The sequence below is a fragment of the Myxine glutinosa genome, chromosome 5 (assembly GCF_964187855.1).
Source record: "Myxine glutinosa chromosome 5, kmMyxGlut1.1, whole genome shotgun sequence".
NCBI lineage: Eukaryota > Metazoa > Chordata > Myxini > Myxiniformes > Myxinidae > Myxine > Myxine glutinosa.
This window is the reverse complement of record NC_136265.1, coordinates 52,262,084-52,284,252: the sequence shown is the minus strand read 5'-3', so window position 1 is coordinate 52,284,252 and position 22,169 is coordinate 52,262,084. Positions and strand designations below refer to the sequence as shown.

Below are 22,169 nucleotides of genomic sequence, written 5' to 3'. Positions count from 1 at the left end.
CACATGCCAAGTTTAATTTTTTTTCCGTTAAGTGGTTTCAGAGAAAATGATGTCCAATTTTTTTTTTGTTTGTTTTTTTGTATACAAGATCGAGGCTCGTGAAAGAGCGAACATTAATCATACAGAAAGACAAACAGACACATAAAACAAATAACATCGGGAGCGTTAGAGAGAGGGGGAAGGACACAAACACAACATTTGAGAGCAGGGACCGAGAGACATGGAGACATCAAGAGAACTGTGGGAGGGAGAGGGCTTTGGGAGGGAGGCATGGGAAGGGGGGGGGGGGGGTGGGAGAGGTATAAAACATATGGACACTGCCAGGACTTCCAGGAAAGAAGTTGGAATTTCAAACAAGGTGGATCTGTGGTGAATTAGTGGGGGTAGAAAAGATCAAGGTTTTGGATGGGGGAAGATAAGAGATGGTGGTGAACAGCTGTTTTAAAGACCTGGAGGGAGGAGTGTGATTGAAGTGAGTGTGGGAGTTTGTTCCAGAGGCGGGAGAAAAGAGGAATGAAAGAGTGAAGGTGAGCAGAGAGCCGAGATTTCGGCAGTTTAACCATGAGAGGGTTGCTGGCAGATCTTGTGCGACCTGTAGGAATATTTGGGGAACAGAGCACAGAGAGAGCTGGGGGAGCAAGGCCGGAGAGGAGTCGGTAGAAGACAGAAAGACGTGTGTAACAGACAGAAAGACGTGTAATTTGTCTCCTTTCATCCAATATGGCTACTATAGCATATGACTGATGATGTGAGAGTTAGCAATAGAATATTCTCCATTGGAGTCCCTCCTATGTTTAAAGTTTTGCATCGATCGGACAGGTTTTCAGAGAACCATTTTTAAAGCGAAAATATATATCGGTGCCCTCCATAAGTATTGGAACAGTGAAGTCAAATTTGTTATTATTGTGATGCACTCAATAAATTTAGATTTCAGACCAAAGATGAGTATGAGGCAAAGGAACAGAAGGTCAGCTTTTGTTTCTTGTTATTTCTATGTCTATATGTTTTACCATTGCAGAAAAATAGCACTTTGTATGTTCTATGTCCTGTTCCCCCATTTTAGGTAAGAATAAGTATTGGAACAGATTAACTGAAAGTAAATGAATGTAGTATAACAGTTAGTATTTGGTTGCATATCCCTTACATGTAATAACTGCATCGAGCCTGTGGCCCATCGACATCATCAAACACTTGCTATCTCCCTTTGAGATGCTTTGCCAAGCCTTTACTGCAGCTTTACTGCTGCTGCAGCCATTTTTAGTTGTTGTTTGTTTTGGGGGGTTTCTGACTTTAGCTTCTTCTTCAGCAAGTGAAATACATGCTCCATTTTATTTAATACAGAAGATTGCAAGTCTTGCTCGTCGTTGTTTGCTTTTTGCGACGTCCAGTCCATGTTTGTAAATTACAGATGATATTTCTCTGTACCTGTTGATTGCGCTTTGGAAACCACACCTTGAAAATCGAGTGATGCGAGCTGTTTCGCTTCATGTTTTTCCGTCTTGATACAAAAACCCAATTCTATGGTGATGTTCAACTGAAATTTTCAACATTTTGTTAAAGCTAACAGTTGATCCTCATACATCTATATTCTACAGTACTAATAGATCTATATTCTGCAGTACTAATAGATCTATATTCTGCAGTACTGATAGATCTATATTCTGCAGTACTAATAGATCTATATTCTGCAGTACTAATAGATCTATATTCTGCAGTACTGATAGATCTATATTCTGCAGTACTAATAGATCTATATTCTGCAGTACTGATAGATCTATATTCTGCAGTACTAATAGATCTATATTCTGCAGTACTGATAGATCTGTATTCTGCAGTACTGATAGATCTATATTCTACAGTACTGATAGATCTATATTCTGCAGCACTGATAGATCTATATTCTGCAGTACTGATAGATCTATATTCTGCAGTACTGATAGATCTATATTCTGCAGCACTGATAGATCTATATTCTGCAGTACTGATAGATCTATATTCTGCAGTACTGATAGATCTATATTCTGCAGTACTGATAGATCTATATTCTGCAGTACTGATAGATCTATATTCTACAGTACTGATAGATCTATATTCTGCAGTACTGATAGATCTATATTCTACAGTACTGATAGATCTATATTCTGCAGCACTGATAGATCTATATTCTGCAGTACTGATAGATCTATATTCTGCAGTACTGATAGATCTATATTCTGCAGTACTGATAGATCTATATTCTGCAGTACTGATAGATCTATATTCTGCAGTACTGATAGATCTATATTCTACAGTACTGATAGATCTATATTCTGCAGCACTGATAGATCTATATTCTGCAGTACTGATAGATCTATATTCTGCAGTACTGATAGATCTATATTCTGCAGTACTGATAGATCTATATTCTGCAGTACTGATAGATCTATATTCTGCAGCACTGATAGATCTATATTCTGCAGTACTGATATATCTATATTCTGCAGTACTGATAGATCTATATTCTGCAGTACTGATAGATCTATATTCTGCAGCACTGATAGATCTATATTCTGCAGTACTGATAGATCTATATTCTGCAGTACTGATAGATCTATATTCTGCAGTACTGAGAGATCTATATTCTGCAGTACTGATAGATCTATATTCTGCAGTACTGAGATATCTATATTCTGCAGTACTGATAGATCTATATTCTGCAGTACTGATAGATCTATATTCTTCAGTACTAATAGATCTATATTCTGCAGCACTGATAGATCTGTATTCTGCAGAACTGATAGATCTATATTCTGCAGTACTGATAGATCTATATTCTGCAGTACTGATAGATCGATATTCTGCAGCACTGATAGATCTATATTCTGCAATACTGATAGATCTATATTCTGCAGTACTGATAGATCTATATTCTGCAGTACTGATAGATCTACATTCTGCAGCACTGATAGATTGATATTCTGCAGTACTGATAGATCTGTATTCTGCAGTACTGATAGATCGATATTCTGCAGCACTGATAGATCTATATTCTGCAGTACTGATAGATCTATATTCTGCAGTACTGATAGATCTATATTCTGCAGTACTGATAGATCTATATTCTGCAGTACTGATAGATCTGTATTCTGCAGTACTGATAGATCTATATTCTGCAATACTGATAGATCTATATTCTACAGTACTGGTAGATCTATATTCTGCAGTACTGATAGATCTATATTCTGCAGTACTGATAGATCTATATTCTGCAGTACTGATAGATCTATATTCTGCAGTACTGATAGATCTATATTCTGCAGTACTGATAGATCTATATTCTGCAGTACTGATAGATCTATATTCTGCAGTACTGATAGATCTGTATTCTGCAGTACTGATAGATCTATATTCTGCAATACTGATAGATCTATATTCTGCAGTACTGATAGATCTATATTCTGCAATACTGATAGATCTATATTCTGCAGTACTGATAGATCTATATTCTGCAGTACTGATAGATCTATATTCTGCAGTACTGATAGATCTATATTCTGCAGTACTGATAGATCTGTATTCTGCAGTACTGATAGATCTATATTCTGCAGTACTGATAGATCTATATTCTGCAGTACTGATAGATCTGTATTCTGCAGTACTGATAGATCTATATTCTGCAATACTGATAGATCTATATTCTGCAGTACTGATAGATCTATATTCTGCAATACTGATAGATCTATATTCTGCAGTACTGATAGATCTATATTCTGCAATACTGATAGATCTTTCTTCTGCAGTACTGATAGATCTGTATTCTGCAGTACTGATAGATCTATATTCTGCAGTACTGATATATCTATATTCTGCAGTACTGATAGATCTATATTCTGCAGTACTGATAGATCTATATTCTGCAGTACTGATAGATCTATATTCTGCAGTACTGATAGATCTATATTCTGCAGTACTGATAGATCTATATTCTGCAGTACTGATATATCTATATTCTGCAGTACTGATATATCTATATTCTGCAGTACTGATAGATCTATATTCTGCAGTACTGATATATCTATATTCTGCAGTACTGATAGATCTATATTCTGCAGTACTGATAGATCTATATTCTGCAGTACTGATATATCTATATTCTGCAGTACTGATAGATCTGTATTCTGCAGTACTGATAGATATATATTCTGCAGTACTGATAGATCTATATTCTGCAGCACTGATAGATCTATATTCTGCAATACTGATAGATCTATATTCTGCAGTACTGATAGATCTATATTCTGCAGTACTGATAGATCTATATTCTGCAGTACTGATATATCTATATTCTGCAGTACTGATAGATCTATATTCTGCAGTACTGATAGATCTATATTCTGCAGTACTGATAGATCTGTATTCTGCAGTACTGATAGATCTATATTCTGCAGTACTGATATATCTATATTCTGCAGTACTGATATATCTATATTCTGCAGTACTGATAGATCTATATTCTGCAGTACTGATAGATCTATATTCTGCAGTACTGATATATCTATATTCTGCAGTACTGATATATCTATATTCTGCAGTACTGATATATCTATATTCTGCAGTACTGATATATCTATATTCTGCAGTACTGATAGATCTATATTCTGCAGTACTGATAGATCTATATTCTGCAGTACTGATATATCTATATTCTGCATTACTGATATATCTATATTCTGCAGTTCTGATATATCTATATTCTGCAGTACTGATATATCTATATTCTGCAGTACTGATATATCTATATTCTGCAGTACTGATAGATCTATATTCTGCAGTACTGATACATCTATATTCTGCAGTACTGATAGATCTATATTCTGCAGTACTGATATATCTATATTCTGCAGTACTGATATATCTATATTCTGCAGTACTGATAGATCTATATTCTGCAGTACTGATAGATCTATATTCTGCAGCACTGATAGATCTATATTCTGCAGCACTGATAGATCTATATTCTGCAGTACTGATAGATCTATATTCTGCAGCACTGATAGATCTATATTCTGCAGTACTGATAGATCTATATTCTGCAGTACTGATCGATCTATATTCTGCAGCACTGATAGATCTATATTCTGCAGTACTGATAGATCTATATTCTGCAGCACTGATAGATCTATATTCTGCAGTACTGATAGATCTATATTCTGCAGTACTGATAGATCTATATTCTGCAGTACTGATCGATCTATATTCTGCAGCACTGATAGATCTATATTCTGTAGCACTGATAGATCTATATTCTGCAGTACTGATCGATCTATATTCTGTAGTCCTGATAGATCTATATTCATCACTGCCATCATCGATGAGTTGAATTGTAATTGTAAGGAAATAGGTTTGAAGATATTTTTTTGGGGGGGTTCTTCCTCCATTAATTTTTATTTGCAAAATCGAAGATTTTTCAAGTGGATTGGTTGGTCTTGTGCGTTCTTCTGTCTGTTTGTTTGTCAATCGCCTACAGGTCACAATTTTCAACCAACTTCACCAAACTTCACCAGATGGTGGAGTTTGTCATAAGGAAGAAGCCTGTTGATTTTGAGGTCAAAGGTCAACTCAGGGTCAAACATCTAAAATCATTAATTTCCATCTGAAAAATCGTCAATTTTCATCTGATTGACTTGTGAATTAAATAGCAATTACTTAGAGCATCCCTGAATTGGGAAAGAAACTATTTTAAGGTCAAAAGGTCAAAGGTCAACTCATGGTCAAACATCTGATATTTTAATCTGAAATATCAGCAATTTTAATCCAATTGACCCGAGCTTTGATCAGGATCGTCAATTTTGATCTCAATGACATGGACAATTTGATGTATCCATGGCAACGTTTTTTGGGGGGAGGGGGTGGATTTTGCAAGTATCATGCTCTGCATGATGTCCTCTTGGTTTTATTGTTGATTGTGCACTGTGTCCATCCTAGGTGTGGCTCGATCCTCTGAAACCGATCTGCAATCAAGTGAAGAGTGCGTGCTCCACACCTGTTTCGCTTCATTTAAATTCCTTTCGTTTCAACACCGTGCTTGGTTTGTTAACTTTCTTTCTTTCTTTTCTTTTTTTTCCCTTGTATGAACCAGAGGACAAGAAGTCGCACTTCAGCTTCGCCGTAAAATTCTTCCCACCCGATCCCAGCCAGTTGCAGGAGGAGATTACCAGGTACCGCCGCTCTCGAGCCACGTCTGTTCACCAGGCCCTGTTTGACCCAGGACTGAGGCCTGCTTTGTTGCAGGCCTCTGTGTCTTGCTTTCTATCAATAAGCTTTGCAGTCTATTCTTTTTGCCAACATGCGTTTTGGTTTGGTTATGAAATACAAGTGATTAAGATTATTTAAGATCGTGGGGAATAACATGCCACCCCCGAGTGCGGTGGAGGTGGTTGGTGGGGTTGTCCCACCCGTCCCTTCCTCCTCCGATCGTGAGGTGGGAGCGGATTGGACTGCTACTTTTCCCGGGTGCCGTTCAAACAAGTTGCACATTCACTTGGGTTTCAATCGCTCTTCATCCCCCTCGTCCCCAACTTAACTTTCATTCACGATCAATCCGTTCGTGTTGTATGTGGTTGGATACTTTGTGTAGCTTGTGCGAATGTTCGATCCTCAGGGCCGGTGCAGCATGTTTCTCTGAGCAAAATCCGCTCTTTGAGGGTTATTTTTGGTTTTTATAAGAGCTGCTGAAAGCATATAAGTTCCTTTTCTCTGGAGTGGTCCTACGACCTGCTTTGTACTCGCAGCATATCCGTAACATCGCTAGATACTTAGTTTTGGGATCGGAGGCTGTTGTGAATTTGCTAACGATGGGGCTTTCGGCTGTGCTTGTGCTGCGTCTTGTTTTTAAACGTTCGGCTTGAATGATCCGCAGATGTAATAGGGACGCAAGGTGGTGGGGGTTCGGGTGGGTGAACTTAGGGTTAGTGGCGGCTGCCATAGCCACTCTTAATGAGAGTTTCTCGTCGATCGAATGTTGAATGGTTCCATTCTACACCACGCTCATCGTGACCGATCATCGTGGTGCGGGCCTGGGATTGCAAAATGGACTCTGTGTGCTGCTCGAGGAAGTGGGGAGGGTTCGCGTCCAAACTTAGACTGTTACCAAACTGACTCTTACTCCCACTACTCAGCTCGTCTCCCGACCACCCTCCGTGCTATTCCAGCATGGTCGGTAACTTTGTGTTTGTCCATAATTCACAACAACAACAACAACAGGCATTTTAAGGCCATTTTCCCTGCTAGAGCGGGGGTTAGCCTTGCGGTCCCCATGACAATCTTCTCCATTTTGCCCTATTTTCTGCATCTCTCCTTGTTTAACCCCCTTGCCTGCATTTCTTCTTTCACCACCTTTAGCCAAGTCTTTCTTGGTCTTCCCATCCTCTACTTCCTTCTACATTCATTTCCCTCACTCTTCTCAACCAGTCACTTTCATCCTTCCTCAACACATGATGAAACCATCTCAACCTGTTTATCTTCACAGCATCCATCACAGGCTCTATTCCCATCATCTTTCACAATTCATCATTTGTCTTCCTCTCTCTCAACGATACTCCACACATCCACGGAACCATTCGCATTTCCACCCTTTCCAGCCTTCGTTGCTGCTCTACATTCATTACCCATGTCTCGCTCCCATAAATCATAACACTTCTCACACATGCAGCATACACCTTTCCCTTCAGCTTCAATGAAACTCCCCTCTTCGTCAGCACGCCACTCAGTTCCCGAAACTTCTTCTCATTCTGGCAACCGTTGCCGAGTCTGATCCACCTTCTCCATTTCATAATTCACTTCTCATAATTTCACATAATTCATATATTCATCCACTTCTCCATAATTCACACAGGAAAAATTTAAATCCCACATGCTTCACTTGCCTTGTTGCACATGCACAGCTATTACATTGGGCACATTTATTCCTATTCTGATTACGTTTCACTTTAGTGTTTAAAGTTGTATTCCCCACAGTCCTATCACAATTTACATTGTTAGTTGTTCCTTAATACCCCGCGCTCCGGAAGCGAAAAGCGGGGTTAAGGATTTTGTTCACTTCTGTCTGTCTCTTTCTGTGTCTGTCTTTGTCTGTGTCTGTGTCTGTTTGTGTCTCTGTCTGTGTCTCTGTCTGTCTTTGTCTGTGTCTGTCTATGTCTGTCTGTCTATGTTTTTTTATGCCTCCGCCAACAAAGTCCCCGGAGGCATTATTTGTCTATGTCTGTCTGTCTAACTTTAGTTTATGATCGAGGAACAACTTAATTCAAAGTGAATGTTATATTTTGAACACTAGTCGGAAAACACACCTGTAGTTTAACAGTACATTGGCTCTGAATTCGTCCCGATCGTACATACACAGACAGGATTGAGATAATGTTCTTAATCTGTCTGCCTGTCTTGCAGTCAAACAAAATTGAAAATCATTCCAATCAGGAAACTTACTGTTTTTAAGGATGTCATGAAGTAATGTAACGTGTTAAATAAGGTGGTGTAAAAGACGCTGCGTCAACAGCAGTAAACTTCCGAAATTAATTTTTTATACGACTTTTACAATCTTTCTTTTCTTTAGTTCCTCTACTTCCTCAATGGTTTAAGTTCTCACGGATTGTGCGCATGTCTTTGTTAAATGTTAGACATTCATGCCCTCGTGCTAATACTTGATGTCTTCTTTTTTTCTTTTTTCTTTTTGGATACATAATTGAGGCTCGTAAAAGAGCGAACATTTATCACACAAACAAACCAAACAGACAAAGAACCAAAGTATATAAAAAGGGGAGTGGTAGACAATATGGGGAGAGAAGGGGAAGCACATAAACACAACATTTGTGAGGGACATCGGGTGTGTGTGGGAGGGAGAGGGCTTGGGGGGGAGGCGGCGTGGGAAGGGGGGGGGGGTGGGAGAAGTATAAGCACAAGGACACCAAGGACTTCCAGGAAATAAGTTGGTATTTCAAAAAAGAGGATTTGGGGTGAAATTAGCGGGGGTAGAAAAGATCAAGGTTTTGGATGGGGGAAGATAAGAGATGGTGGTGAACAGCTGTTTTAAAGACCTGGAGGGAGGAGTGGGATTGAAGGGAGTGGGGGAGTTTGTTCCAGAGGCGGGAGAAAAGAGGAATGAAGGAGTGAAGGTGAGCAGAGAGTCTTGATTTTGGCAGTTTAACCATAAGACGGTTGCAGGCAGATCTTGTGCGACCTGTAGAAATATTTGGGGGACAGAGCACAGACAGGGCTGGGGGGGCTAGGCCGGAGAGGAGTCGGTAGAAGACGGAAATACCACCAACCTGCCTGCGGTGAGTAAGTGAAAGGCCCTCGGAGATAGCGTCATCGCGGGAGATTCCAATGATTCTGAACGCTTTGGTTTCCACAGCGTGAGGATGAGCTAGGTGTGAGGCAGGAGCACCAGCCCAGAGGGGAGAGCAGTACCCCATTGAGCTGCGGATGAAAGCCTTGTATGTGGTGAGGAGCTCAGGTGTGCCAAGGAAGGACTTCGCACGACGGAGGATGCCCAGTCGGCGACTGGCTTTGGAGGCCAGCTTGGAAATGTGGTTTTCCCAGGAAAGATCATGGCAGATAGTGAGACCCAAAAGCTTGAGTCACAGAACTTCTTGGAGAGGATTATTCAGAAAGTAGATGGGAGGGTTGTCCAGTCGGTCTTTTCGGATAGACATCGTAAGAGTGTGAGATTTGTCAGGATTGATAGACATGTTCCACTTGTTTGCCCAGTCTGTGATTTTGTCCAGGTCTGCAGAGAGTGAGGAGGCTGCAGACTGTCGATCTGAGGGATGAGGAATGGAGCGGCAGAGAGTAGAGTCATCAGCAAAGAGATAGAGAGGATTTTCAAGAGAGTCAGAGAGATCATTGATGAAGACTAGAAAAAGCACAGGGCCCAGAACACTGCCTTGGGGAACTCCAGCCTGAACAGGAAGAGGAGATGAGAGAAACCCATTCAGGGCCACACGTTGACGACGACTCGAGAGGAAGTCCGCCAGCCATGCGTGGAGATTTCCATGGATACCAAAGGAGGAGAGTTTGGTGAGCAGAGCGGGGTGCCAGACCGTATCGAAGGCACGTGATATGTCGAGGGAGACAGCTCTAATTTCCTGTTTGGCATTGAGGACCTCCATCCATTGTTGAGACAGCAGAAGCAGCATGTCCAGAGTAGAGTGACCTGGTCTGAAACCAAATTGATGATCAGAGATCAAGCCATTGGAGAAGAGGAAATATTTCATATCCGAAGCAATGATGGATTCCATGACTTTGCTGATAATTGGGAGAAGGCTGATTGGTCTGTAGTTGCTAGGATCTGTTTTTGCACCTTTTTTGTGTAAAGCGGTGATGTTGGCTGATTTCCAAGCAGATGGCAGTTGACCTTGATCAAAAGAGAGGGTGAAGAGAACAGAGAGAGGGAGTGAAAGAGTGGAAGAACAGGATTTTAGGACCCGTGGGCTGATGCCGTCAGGTCCAGTTGCAGAATCAGAGTCGAGAGTTGACAGAAACTTTTCCACCTTGTCAGGAGGAAAGGACAGGAAAGGTTTAGAGTTTAGTCCAGGAGCAGCGGGGTACGACTGGGTACGGTGGGTACAGAGAGGGATGCGTTTGGGACACAAGATTTAGAGGCAAACATAGAGTTGAGGCATTCAGCTTTTTCACGTGCGGAGTCAGCTGTGTCGCCATTTGAGGTAAGGGAGGGGATGGAGGGGGAACAAACACCAGAAACAGATTTGACCAGACGCCACCAGGATTTGGAAGAGGGAGACAGATAAGAGAGTTCGGTCTTGAGAATGGAGAGATATTGTTTCCTGGCTCTCCTGAGGGTGGACACACACTTGTTTCGGGCTTTGTGAAAGGAAATGAGATTTCCTTCCGTTGGATTTGCTTTCCAGGAGACGAAGGCAAGTTGTTTCTGGGCAACAGCCTCACCACAAGATTCCGTGTACCATGGACGGGAGGAAGGGTATGACAACTGAAGACGAGATGGGATAAATCTGTGCATGAGAGAGAGAAATTTACTTTGGAAGAATTCCCAGGATGAGTTGATGTCAGAGGTGGTAGAGATGGGAGACCAGTCCTGATGATTGATGGCTGCTTGAAGACCGTGCCAGTTGGCCTGAGTGAAATGCCAGACTCGTCGACGCTGAGCAGGACCCTGAGAATGGTAAGGGAGATGTCCACTTTAACAAGCACATGATCAGATGAGCCGATTGGAGCAGAAGAAGAGCAGCAGACATTTTCAGGGAAGTTAGTCATAACCAAGTCCAGAAGAGAAGATGCTCCGTTGACTGAGATCCGGGTCGGGAAATTGACAGATTGTGTCAGTCCCAGTGAGTCGCAGAAGTCCTTTGCTGAGGAGCCATGGCTGGTGAGAGAGGTACCCACACCCAGCCAACTGGCATGGTGACAATTGAAATCACCACATATGAGGAAGAGAGAGTTGGGATGAGTAGATAGAAGTTGGTCCATATTATCAGACAGCGAGATGTAGATGGAGTCATCACTGTTTGGTGGACGGTACAACACACATATGAACAAGAGGTGGGAGCGAAGGGGAAGCCGTAGCCAGAAGTATTCCTGGGGGTGAGGTGGAGAGAGTGCAGTGCAGGGCGAGTGAGGAAGAGAGTTTTTGATAAAGATAGCAACCCCACCTCCAGGACGAGGCTGAGGTCTATCATACCGGAGGAGGGAGTAACCTGGGAGAGATACTAAGGAATCAGAGACATCATGAAGGAGGAAAGTTTCTGTTAAGCAGATCACGTCTGGTTGGTCAGAAGCAACCTGTATGGAGAGATCAGTTAAGTTTGAACGAAGGCCCCGGATGTTTGAGGTCCATTCCGTTAATGAAGAGGAAGGGGGAGCATCGGATACAGAACAGGGGGGAGGTGGGGTAGGGTAAGATGTGGAAGAGGTGGAAGAGGTAGGGAGAGGTAGGGAGAGCTGTTGAAGGTGTGTCAGAGATTTCAGAATAGCTCGGAGAAAGGGAAGGATGGGGCGTACAAAAGGTTTGATGGTGATTGGGTGAGGCCCAATGAGGTGTTATTTGAGGAGGGGGAAGAGCGAGGCAGAAGGTTGGGGGAGATGGAGGTGAGAGTTGGAAGGGGGAAGAAGCGGGGAGGACGCTTTGAGGAGGAGGGGTGAGAGGGGGGAAATGGAGAGGAAATGAGGGTGGGGAGATTTGAAGGGGAGGGGCGAAGGGGAAGTTTATAATTGGAGGGGTTAGTGGGAGTCTTGGAGGGGAGCGGTGTGGGGGGAGTTTAGGAGGGAAGGGGCAAGGGGGGAGATTTGAAAGGGATGGATGATGGGGAGGATTTGGAGGGGAGGGGCAAGGGGGAAGATTTAAAAGGGATGGGTGATGGGGAAGATTTGGAGGGGAGGGGTGAGATTGGATTTTAGAAAGTGTACGATTAATGGGAAACAAACATTTTTTGCAAAATGAGTTACTTGTGACCTTCGAGTCAAAAATACGTTTAAGGACGCTGGAGGGAGGATGGAGTGCAGGAGAGTTTAGGGAATGTAGAAAAGAGGCACTGTAAGAGATGGAATTTTTTTTGGGATGAATAGATTTGGTGAGCAAGTCGAAAGCATCATTTTAAAGAAGAAAAAAAAATAGGTGTTGTAATATATGACAGAATACAGAACTTGAGGGGAAGGTTTAAACATTTTAAAGTTTAACAGTGAAAACTATCTGGGGAAATGGGGGAGAAACACGTGGTCGAAGAACGAACGAACGAATAAGAACGAATAAACGAATAACATCAACGAATAAGAACAGAGAAGGAAATGTTTTTTTTGGTTTTTTTTTTAGTTGAGATTTTAAACAAGGAAGTAGGAGGCTATGGGGTGAAAAGACTGGGAAAAACAGAGAACGAAAGTTATTGGAGCACAAACGACGGACCGCTGAGAGAAAAACAAAGCCTCAAGGTTGGACACTGTACAAGGCCTCAAAAGACACGACACGAATTAACACGATTTTCTATGCAGGTATGAAAGATTTACACCGAGAATCTTCCTCCGGACACACTATACGTACACACACCATAAAATAAATACAGTTATAACTAAAATACAAATGGGAACAATTACTTAACTTCGATTTCGATGGAGAGCGTGGACAGCTGCGAATAAACGAAACCTCGCCGGCAAGACCGGAAGCGGAAGTCACGATGCTCCTGTATGTCCTCCGCACTCTCGCACCACTCCTTCCTCAGCAGATTTGGCGAAGTCAGCTGGCTTGATGGACCAAAAACTCGTCTCCATGCACAATCCTCGGCAGTCGGCACTTGACTTAGCACACCGGATCCTAGGCCTTCTTATGGGGCTGTGGTGATCACGATCGGCAGCGATCACTCAAACCACGAAGCTGTGACGTACGATTCGCTCACTTCTGACACCGAGTTTAAATGAGTCGTCATGAACAAAGATCGGTCAGTCATTCAGGCTTTCATGAAGCACGTTCAGCCATCACCATTGTCAAGCATCGCCATTCCCGCCAGTGCGGATCCGCGCATCAATCAGAAATGATCAGATCAGATGAGACTGTCTTCTCCCTGTGCTTGTGACCCAATGACCCCTGCCCTTCCCTGAAGCTCTCACAGGTGTTGATGTTTCCTCTCCCTGCCCTTGTCACCCAATGACATCTGCCCTTCCCTAAAGCTCTCACAGTTATTGATGTTTCCTCTCCCTGTGCCATCTCCAGGTATCAGTTTGCGCTGCAGGTTCGGCATGACCTGGCTGCAGGGAAGCTCGTGGGTGGAGATACAGCCGCGGCAGTAATGGCAGCCTGCCTATTGCAAGGTGAGCTGGTAGCACCGACATAATGAGTGTTGTATAAGTTTTATTATGATGGGGCTTCAAATTTGATCTGGACTTGTTTATACTTGTAGCTCAGGTGGATACTCGTAGCTCAGGTGGATGTTTAACACAAAAATGGTACCTGTGTTCTCCAGCTTGGGCACTCACACTTGGCCTGTCAGAATAGAAGCTTTGGTCTTTAATTGTGGAATTATTTGGGACGTGTCGGTAGCCAGTGCAGGGTATATCTACCTCCGCCACCAAAGGTGTATGCAGGTTATGTTTTAACCCCTGTCTGTCTGTCTGTTTGTGAACAGGATATCTCAAAATGTTGTGGACAGATTTGGACGAAATTTGGTGGAGAGGTTGGGAATGTGACAAGGATGAAATTATTCGATTTTGGTGAATATCTGGATCCGGGTGCTAGAATTTTTAAAGTGATTCTTCACCAATGAGAGATAGGGCCAAAAACTATATACAGCATGATATCTAAAAAAGTTAGGGATTGATTCAGACGAAACTTTGGGGACGAGTTGGTTAGGCGACATGAACAAGCTGATTAGATTTTGGTTCAGGTCCGAATCCAGATCTGGCCTATCAGTGGAATCCAAAACGTTTAACTGTTCAGCCTGTTGGAGGTATGTGCTCTACCAAGTGCCGTTCTAGTTTCTTATGTATTTCATTGTACAAGTTTCCAAAGCATTGTTTTGTTTCCACCATAATCTTACACAGGACACTCAACACAAAATATAAGATAAAAAAAAAATCAATTTGAAGGCAAGAAATTCATTAACACACATATGTATGGGAAAATTACATTTTGGGAATGACATTCTACACGAGATTGTCACATGACCCCATCACGCTTTGTCCGATTCGCATATATTTGGTATGAAAAGATGAAAAATGTCATGAAACAGGATTTGGCAATTCTTGGGGGTTACGAAGAAATAATTAAAAATCTAAAAAAATTGTACGTTGCCCTGCCCCCTCACCCCCACCCCCTCACCCCCACCCCTTTTGGGCCTACATTGGTGTTAAGAGGTGACATTTTAAAATTGGTTATAGCTTAAGGCATGTTGAAAAGTGGCATTTATGAGTGAATGAATTGAAATGAATCGTAGCCAATCACATGGAGCGTTTGGGGATGTCAGGCTGGACGAGCGAGGTCGGCATCCCGGAAAGGATATTTAATAGATTTTAAATGTAGTTTATATTTGTTGTTCTAATAACATAACGCCGGGTGGATAAACTTAAAATAAGATCCAATAATCTTCGGTTTTCTGAAAGTTGACTTTTGCTTATATATTTTGATGAGGAGCTGGAGAAAGTCATTACCTGTCACAGGAGTTCTGTTTTTTCCCCCATCAATTACCCTTTGCATGACTGTTTAGAGAATTGTCTCCAATTGATATTAAAGAGACGATTGTTCTGTATCTCCGGTGTTCCACAGCGGATGTTGGGGACTTTGAGGAGGAGATGGACAGACAGCACGTAGCTACGGTAACATACTTTCCGACGCAAAACGACGTCGTAGAGAAACTGCTCAACTTCCACAAGAACCTGCTGTAAGTGAAATCACAAAGTGGTGTAATTGCAAGTTTAAAAGTTTAAACTTTGTGCAAAGTCATGAAATCAGAGTTTTTGAATGATAGATTGAGGAGCGTGTGTTTCCATGTGCCACACTTCAGAAGTGTCATATTCCCACAATCACCATGTGCTCCCTATAAGTTTGCCATTCAGTGTTAAACAACCTAAGCGACTGTTAAAAGTCGATGATTATCACTTTATTGTGATGATCATCAAATATCGAAAGGTTGGAGCCAATAGTTGTCATAGGCCTTGCGGAGTCGACAGTGCATACAGTCATGGCCAAAAATATTGACACCCTTGCACTTTTGCACTTTTTTCAAAACATCAAATATGTATATATTGGGGCCGGTGAGTGAGCTTTGGCGTGGCTCTTCCTTTTGTATGCATTTTCTACACATATCGCACATCTTACACACATATCACTATACATACTTGACTGATATACATGCCTGCTGTTTTTGTAGACTCAGAAGAAGACCTTTGTTGGTCAAAAGCTTGTCAAATTAAAGATCGAAGTCCTGAAGCTACGTCCGTGTCTGATTTAATCTCCCGATTATTTATTCAATGCAAATGAGACGCCCTGCTCGTACTGTGGAGTTTCTACTATTTCTCACAGTTATATATATATATAATATATATATATATATATATATATATATATATATAATATATATATATAATATATATATATATATATATATATATATATATATATATACATACATACATATATATGCACATAAGCAGTACGCATGTTAATGACTCGTGTACACAGCCCACGCTAAGAGTCCACTACCCGGAGGGGACTATAGGTTTGCTCTCGCCTCTTGGCCTGTCCGTCCATCCGTCCCACCTTTCCATACCAATAACATATTCAACTGAAACTTTGTACATTGCTTTATTGTGATAAGTTGCAGAACAAGTTTGAGTTTCGGGGCGTTTCGGCAATTATTCATGGGGTTATGCCCTTTTTGGTTGGAACAAGAACATTCCGCATTGGGACCAGTAGGGGACATGCATTGTAAAGCAATCTTCCCTCTTGTGTTTTTATTTTATTTTTGGGAGTGATCAAGGCAGCGATCTGTTGCTTATACCACACCCAAATAAAAGGATGTGTCAGAAGAACGTGTTGCTTGCTTGAAACAAGATCGCTCATAGGGCGGGTACTCTGCTAGTGTATCTGAAGATTTGCCTTCTGAAATGACCGGAAGGTCTCCACCAAACACCTTTTTATGCATAAAATAGGGCAAAATGGAGAAGATTGTCATGGGGACCGCAAGGCTAACCCCCGCTCTTGCAGGGAAAATGGCCTTAAAATGCCTGTTGTTTGTTGTATTTCAGAAGGCAAATTGAATCTCGGATGAATAGCCTTTAATGGATTCCCCTCATTGTCCTTGATAGTGAGATGTCACCGATGCAAGCAGAGTCTCGACTGCTGGACATGGCACGAAGGCAGGACCTTTATGGCGTTCGTCTGTACGCGGCGCATGACAAGGAGGGAACATCCATCCGATTGGCTGTCACTCACTCTGGCATTGCTGTCTTCCAGGCCTGTTACAAATTTTATGTATCATCTCCTCTTTACTTTGCATGCAATTTACATATGTCTGCCATACCTCCCTCTGCCTCCTCCCCACCCCCAAAAATCCTTTCACCCAGTGTGTGGAGCTATAATGTTTTGTGTATTTATCGTGTTAATCCGACAGAACACTACAAAAATCAACAACTTCAACTGGTCGAAGATCCGCAAGCTGAGCTTCAAGCGCAGATGTTTCCTCATCAAGTTCCATCCAGATGAGGAGGTGAATGACGTGACATTGTACACCAATAGGCAAAGGAAATCGAGTCCTTACTTTATTGAGTGGCTTGTTTGGTTTGAATGTTTGTCAAAGACACGAATCACTTGCGTTTGAATACCGTTCGCTACATTACCTGGTTCATTGGGGCCTCCGGTCCACCTCCTGCATGTACTTTATGCAGGAATTTTTCCATGACCACTTCTTCTTGACATTTGCTTAGGTTCCTGGAGGACCTTGTAGATGTACAGTAGACTCCCATTATGAGGATGAACTAGGGCTGGGCAATACCTCAATATTATTGGCTCGATAAGATATTGAAAAAATATCAATGTGATACTACATTTTTCAAACTGTCTATATGTCAGCACATTCGATAATGGCAAAAGTGGTGAGCGGTATCGTAAACTGAATATTTTGAGATGTATTTTCATTGATTTATTGAGAATATCGATGTAAAGAACGCATTTTATCATAACACGGTTGTCCCAGTAAAAACAAAACGATATATGCAACACTTTCATGCGAATGGTGAGACAACTCCGTCCCATCTCGGTTGCCTGTTCTCCTGCGTTATCAAGGTCTTCTGTTGAGGATCCTGAGCCTGCGTCTGAGGAAGTGGGGGACCATTTGCACTGGTACGATCACCACATCTGAACTCTGACTTTTATCAAGATGGCAAAACGTGCCTACATAAAAGGTGCTGCCCCTGGGGCAGCTGAGAAACTTGCTGCCCTCAGGGTGACAAACACCATAGTCAAACACAACACTCACCTCCACCATCGTCGATGCGCATTTCACCCATGCACCCATCGTAAACAAGGAAAAAAACTTGAAAGAAAGAGATAAGCACGGGACGGGTCCGGTGCTGGATGTCAGGATGACGTGAACGTCCGTAGAAGCCTAACGCTGGACGTAACACCGTAATGACGTCCCAGCAAAAAGAGCAGAGGGAAGGATGGACAAATCTGGAAGCTTTAATACAGTATAGAGATGGAATCTTATTACGGGTCACATCGGCTAGGCCACTCTGCAAAAGTGCAATTCATGTTCAAAAATATCCGTTACGATGTGTTTGACAATGACACAAACACTGCTTTCATTGAGAGCACACAAAGTGTTTACATCAATTTCAGGACAGATGACATGCCGATTGGCAGCTATATCTTCGAGCCATCACGCAGTGGGTCATCATTAGTGTTATATAGACATCGCTAGCGTGTACCCACCAAGCGGCAGCTATCGCCGCCAGGTGGTCATGCTAAGTTACCGTAAGTGATTGCACAATGTCGATATTTAGAGGGACGGTAATCAATATCGCCCAGCCCGAGGATGAACAATCCGTTTTTATCAAATTCTGAATGCTCAGGTGGGAACAACAAATGGGCCACCCCATGCAACACTACGGCATGATCGCTGTATAAAGGAAATTCTTTACGGAGTGTTCACCTTTGCCTTTTGCACTTGTGGGAGTGATGAAACCAAGGTGATTCCTGGGTGGAGTGCAGGGATGCAACAGGGATGCACTGGAGTTCCAGCTCGCCAGTCGTGATGCCTGCAAGGCTTTCTGGAAGGCCTGCGTGGAGACCCATGGGTTTTTCCGTCTCCATGACCCTCCGCCTGCCAGGCCAAAGCGGGTCCTTCTGAGTCGTGGTTCAACCTTCCACTACAGGTACTCCTGAGAACGTTTGTATTTGTGCCCTAGTGTCCAAAATACGATATTAATGTATGAGATATATCGTAACGGTGATCTGTACGCAGGATCAAATACCTTGTTACCTCCGCGAACGAAGGTGGATGGAGTCTTTTTTCGCCCCTGTCTGTTTGTCTGTCTGTTTGTCTGTGGACAGGATATCTCAAAAAGTTGTGGATGGATTTGGAAAAAATTTGGCAGAGAGGTAGCGCATGTGACAAAGACAAAATGGTTAGATTTTGGTGAAGATCCGGATCTGGATCCGGCTACTAGAATTTTAAAAGTGATTCTTCACCATTGGGAGATTGGGCCAAAAGCGACACATAGCAGGATATCTCAACACGTTGCTGACGGATTTGGACGAAACTTGGTGGACAGGTTGGGTGTGTGAAAAGGACGAATCGATTCAGTTTTGGTGAAGATCCGAATATGGATTCGGATACGAGAGTTATTTAATTTTTAAGTGATTCTTCACCATTGAGAAATCGGGCAAACAAAAATACACAGCAGGATATTTTAAAAGTTGTGGATGAGTTGGTCAGGTGACAAGAACAAGCCAATTAGATTTTGGTTCAGGTCTGAATCCAGATCCGGCCAATCATTGGGATACCAAACATAAACTGTTCAACCTGGCAGAGGTGTGCTCTCTACTGAGTTACGTTCTAGTTCCGTAATGACAATGTGATTGGTGCGAAACATTGAGAGATCGTATGAACTGTATGTGATCGTATGTGATTACAGTTTCAAAGTTTATGATTTGTTGTTATTTTCTTGTTTACCGAATAACGTGTTTCTAATCGAATTGGCATGTTTTAATGTTTAAAAAAAATTTTTTAGCGGGCGTACACAGAAACAGCTGTCATTTCGGGTGAAGGACGTTGGCAGCCGGACAGTCAAGTTTGAGAGGTATGTCATTTATTTATTTATTTATTTATTGAGGACAGGTGCAACCCTTGAGGGAATGGACCTCGATGGTGGTTGGGTCAAGACCGGGCCAAAGTTTCAGTGTTTTCGACATTGTTTTGGTTTAGCCGAAATAAGAAGTCCTGTTTGGGCCGATGGGATTGCTTCGAGGAACGTGCCCTCGCCTCTGACCCGTCTTCTCTGGGTTTGAATCCAGAGCCAGATGTAAACTGCCATCCCGGCGTTTCACCGGCGTGATGATTCATCGATGCGTGTGACGTCAAACTAGGAGTCCCGTCTGCCAGCATCCTTTGCTGGACGCTTCCATGGTGTCTTTTGCTAATAGTCAGTGAGTTATCACCGGCATCCTGAACAAATTGCAAATTCCTGCCACAGTCGAACATTAAGCCAGGCCATTCGGTTCCAGAAAGACAGGCCAGTATCATCCCCCCACCTCCCCTCTACCCCTGGCTGAGATGGAGGGAATGATTGGGACTTGAAGAAGAAGAAGAAGAAGAAGAAGAAGAGTTGTGTTCCTGTGTGTTATCCAAACACATGGGTTGATGTGCTCATTTGTATTTTACAATGTGAGTTTTTTGTCGTCATGAAATAGATTTTCTTTAACAAAGTTCACCTGTTTAAAGGTGTTTCTAATACAGAAGTTAAGAAAGCCCGTCAGTTGTTGAATACGACCTCTCACGTGGATGGTAAGTATGTCCCTGGGTTCCTTTTGGCGAAACCTGGAGATGATGATCTTTGTTACTTTGCAATGATTTATTCATCTTCAGTTTTTCGATAAAACATTGTTCTTTCGTTGTTTTCTTTATTCATTCATTTGTTTATCTGTTTGTTTATTTAATGCACATTTAATCTGTTATTTCAGTAGGTTACTTTATTTTAGGTTTTGCCTCAAAATGCCACCCATTCTGTTGTGATAGCATTTTTACACAGGCCAGCTTTGCAAACAGCGTTCTGAAAAATACATCACCCAAAATCTTGTTGCAAGCCGCAAAAGCTTTAAAAGCATTTCTAAAGCATCACGGAATAAACAAAAGCAGCAGAAAGGTAAACAATTTCCTCCACCGCAGGCACTTCCTCGAACCCTCTCTGAATAATCCTCTCCAAGAAGTTCTGTCACTCAAGCTTTTGGGTCTCACTATCTGCCATGATCTTTCCTGGGAAAACCACATTTCCAAGCTGGCCTCCAAAGCCAGTCGCCGACTTGGCATCCTCCGTCATGCGAAGGCCTTCCTTGGCACACCTGAGCTCCTCACCACATACAAGGCTTTCACCCGCAGCTCAATGGAGTACTGCTCCCCCCCTCTGTGCTGGTGCTCATGCCTCACACCTAGCTCGTCTTCACGCTGTTGAAACCAAAGCGTTCAGAATCATTGGAATCTCCCGCGATGACGCTATCTCCGAGGGCCTCTCACTCACTCACCGCAGGCAGGTTGGTGGTCTTTCCGTCTTCTACAGACTCCTCTCCGGCCTTGCTCCCCCAGCTCTCTCTGGGCTCTGTCCCCCAAATATTCCTGCAGGTCGCACAAGATCTGCCTGCAACCCTCTTATGGTTAAACTGCCAAAATCAAGACTCTCTGCTCACCTTCACTCCTTCATTCCTCTTTTCTCCCGCCTCTGGAACAAACTCCCTCACTCTCTTCAATCCCACTCCTCCCTCCAGGTCTTTAAAACGGCTGTTCACCACCATCTCTTATCTTCCCCAATCCAAAACCTTGATCTTTTCTACCCCAGCTAATTTCACCCCAAATCCACTTTTTGAGGTGCCGACTTCTTTCCTGGGAGTCATTGGGGTCCTTGCGTTTTATACCTATCCTGCCCCCCCCCCCCAGGCCCTCTCCCACCCACACATCTCCCAATGTCCCTGCTCTCAAATGTTGTTTGTGTGCTTCCTCCCCTTCTCTCCCCATCTTGTCGACCGCTCCCCTTTTTATATACTTTGTTTGCTTGTTTGTTTGATTTGTTTGTTTGATAAATGTAAGCTCTTTCACGAGCCTCGACTCTGTATACAACAACAACAAAAAAAAAAAAAAAAACCCGTTCTTCATTCTTCTGATATTTTTGCCGTGTTCCTAGAACAATAGTTTTTATTCCATTTGGCCTCGAGTTTTGGAGTTTCAACGAACACCTGAGGAACAAATCCTCAATTTGGAGTCTCGTGCTGTACGTGTCTCTGGGTCTGAGACGTGCCCGGAAGCTTTGCAAATGTGGTTGTGGTTAAGGATGAAAATGATCGGATGGGTTGAGCACAAGATAAATGAATGTTTCTGAGTTGTTGCAGGGGAAGGAGGCCTTTTAGGGCTGCAGATTGAGCATGAAAATGAGGGTGAAGTGGCAACTAGCTTCCTACCAGCTAATTTTGA

The 22,169-nt window shown here is 42.6% G+C and overlaps 1 protein-coding gene across 5 annotated transcripts in view; it reads left to right on the top strand.

Moving 5' to 3' along the window:
• Positions 1 to 22,169, top strand: part of LOC137427524 (FERM, ARHGEF and pleckstrin domain-containing protein 1-like) — a 99,170-nt gene that overhangs the window by 32,517 nt on the left and 44,484 nt on the right. For all 5 annotated transcript variants that reach the window (XM_078778054.1, XM_078778050.1, XM_078778052.1 and 2 more), the window contains 8 exons: positions 5,965 to 6,007; positions 6,119 to 6,197; positions 13,709 to 13,806; positions 15,257 to 15,371; positions 16,798 to 16,945; positions 17,103 to 17,198; positions 18,701 to 18,864; positions 19,723 to 19,791. In XM_078778054.1, the coding sequence (XP_078634180.1) occupies positions 5,965 to 6,007; positions 6,119 to 6,197; positions 13,709 to 13,806; positions 15,257 to 15,371; positions 16,798 to 16,945; positions 17,103 to 17,198; positions 18,701 to 18,864; positions 19,723 to 19,791 (812 nt within the window). The remainder of the gene's footprint in view (positions 1 to 5,964; positions 6,008 to 6,118; positions 6,198 to 13,708; positions 13,807 to 15,256; positions 15,372 to 16,797; positions 16,946 to 17,102; positions 17,199 to 18,700; positions 18,865 to 19,722; positions 19,792 to 22,169) is intronic.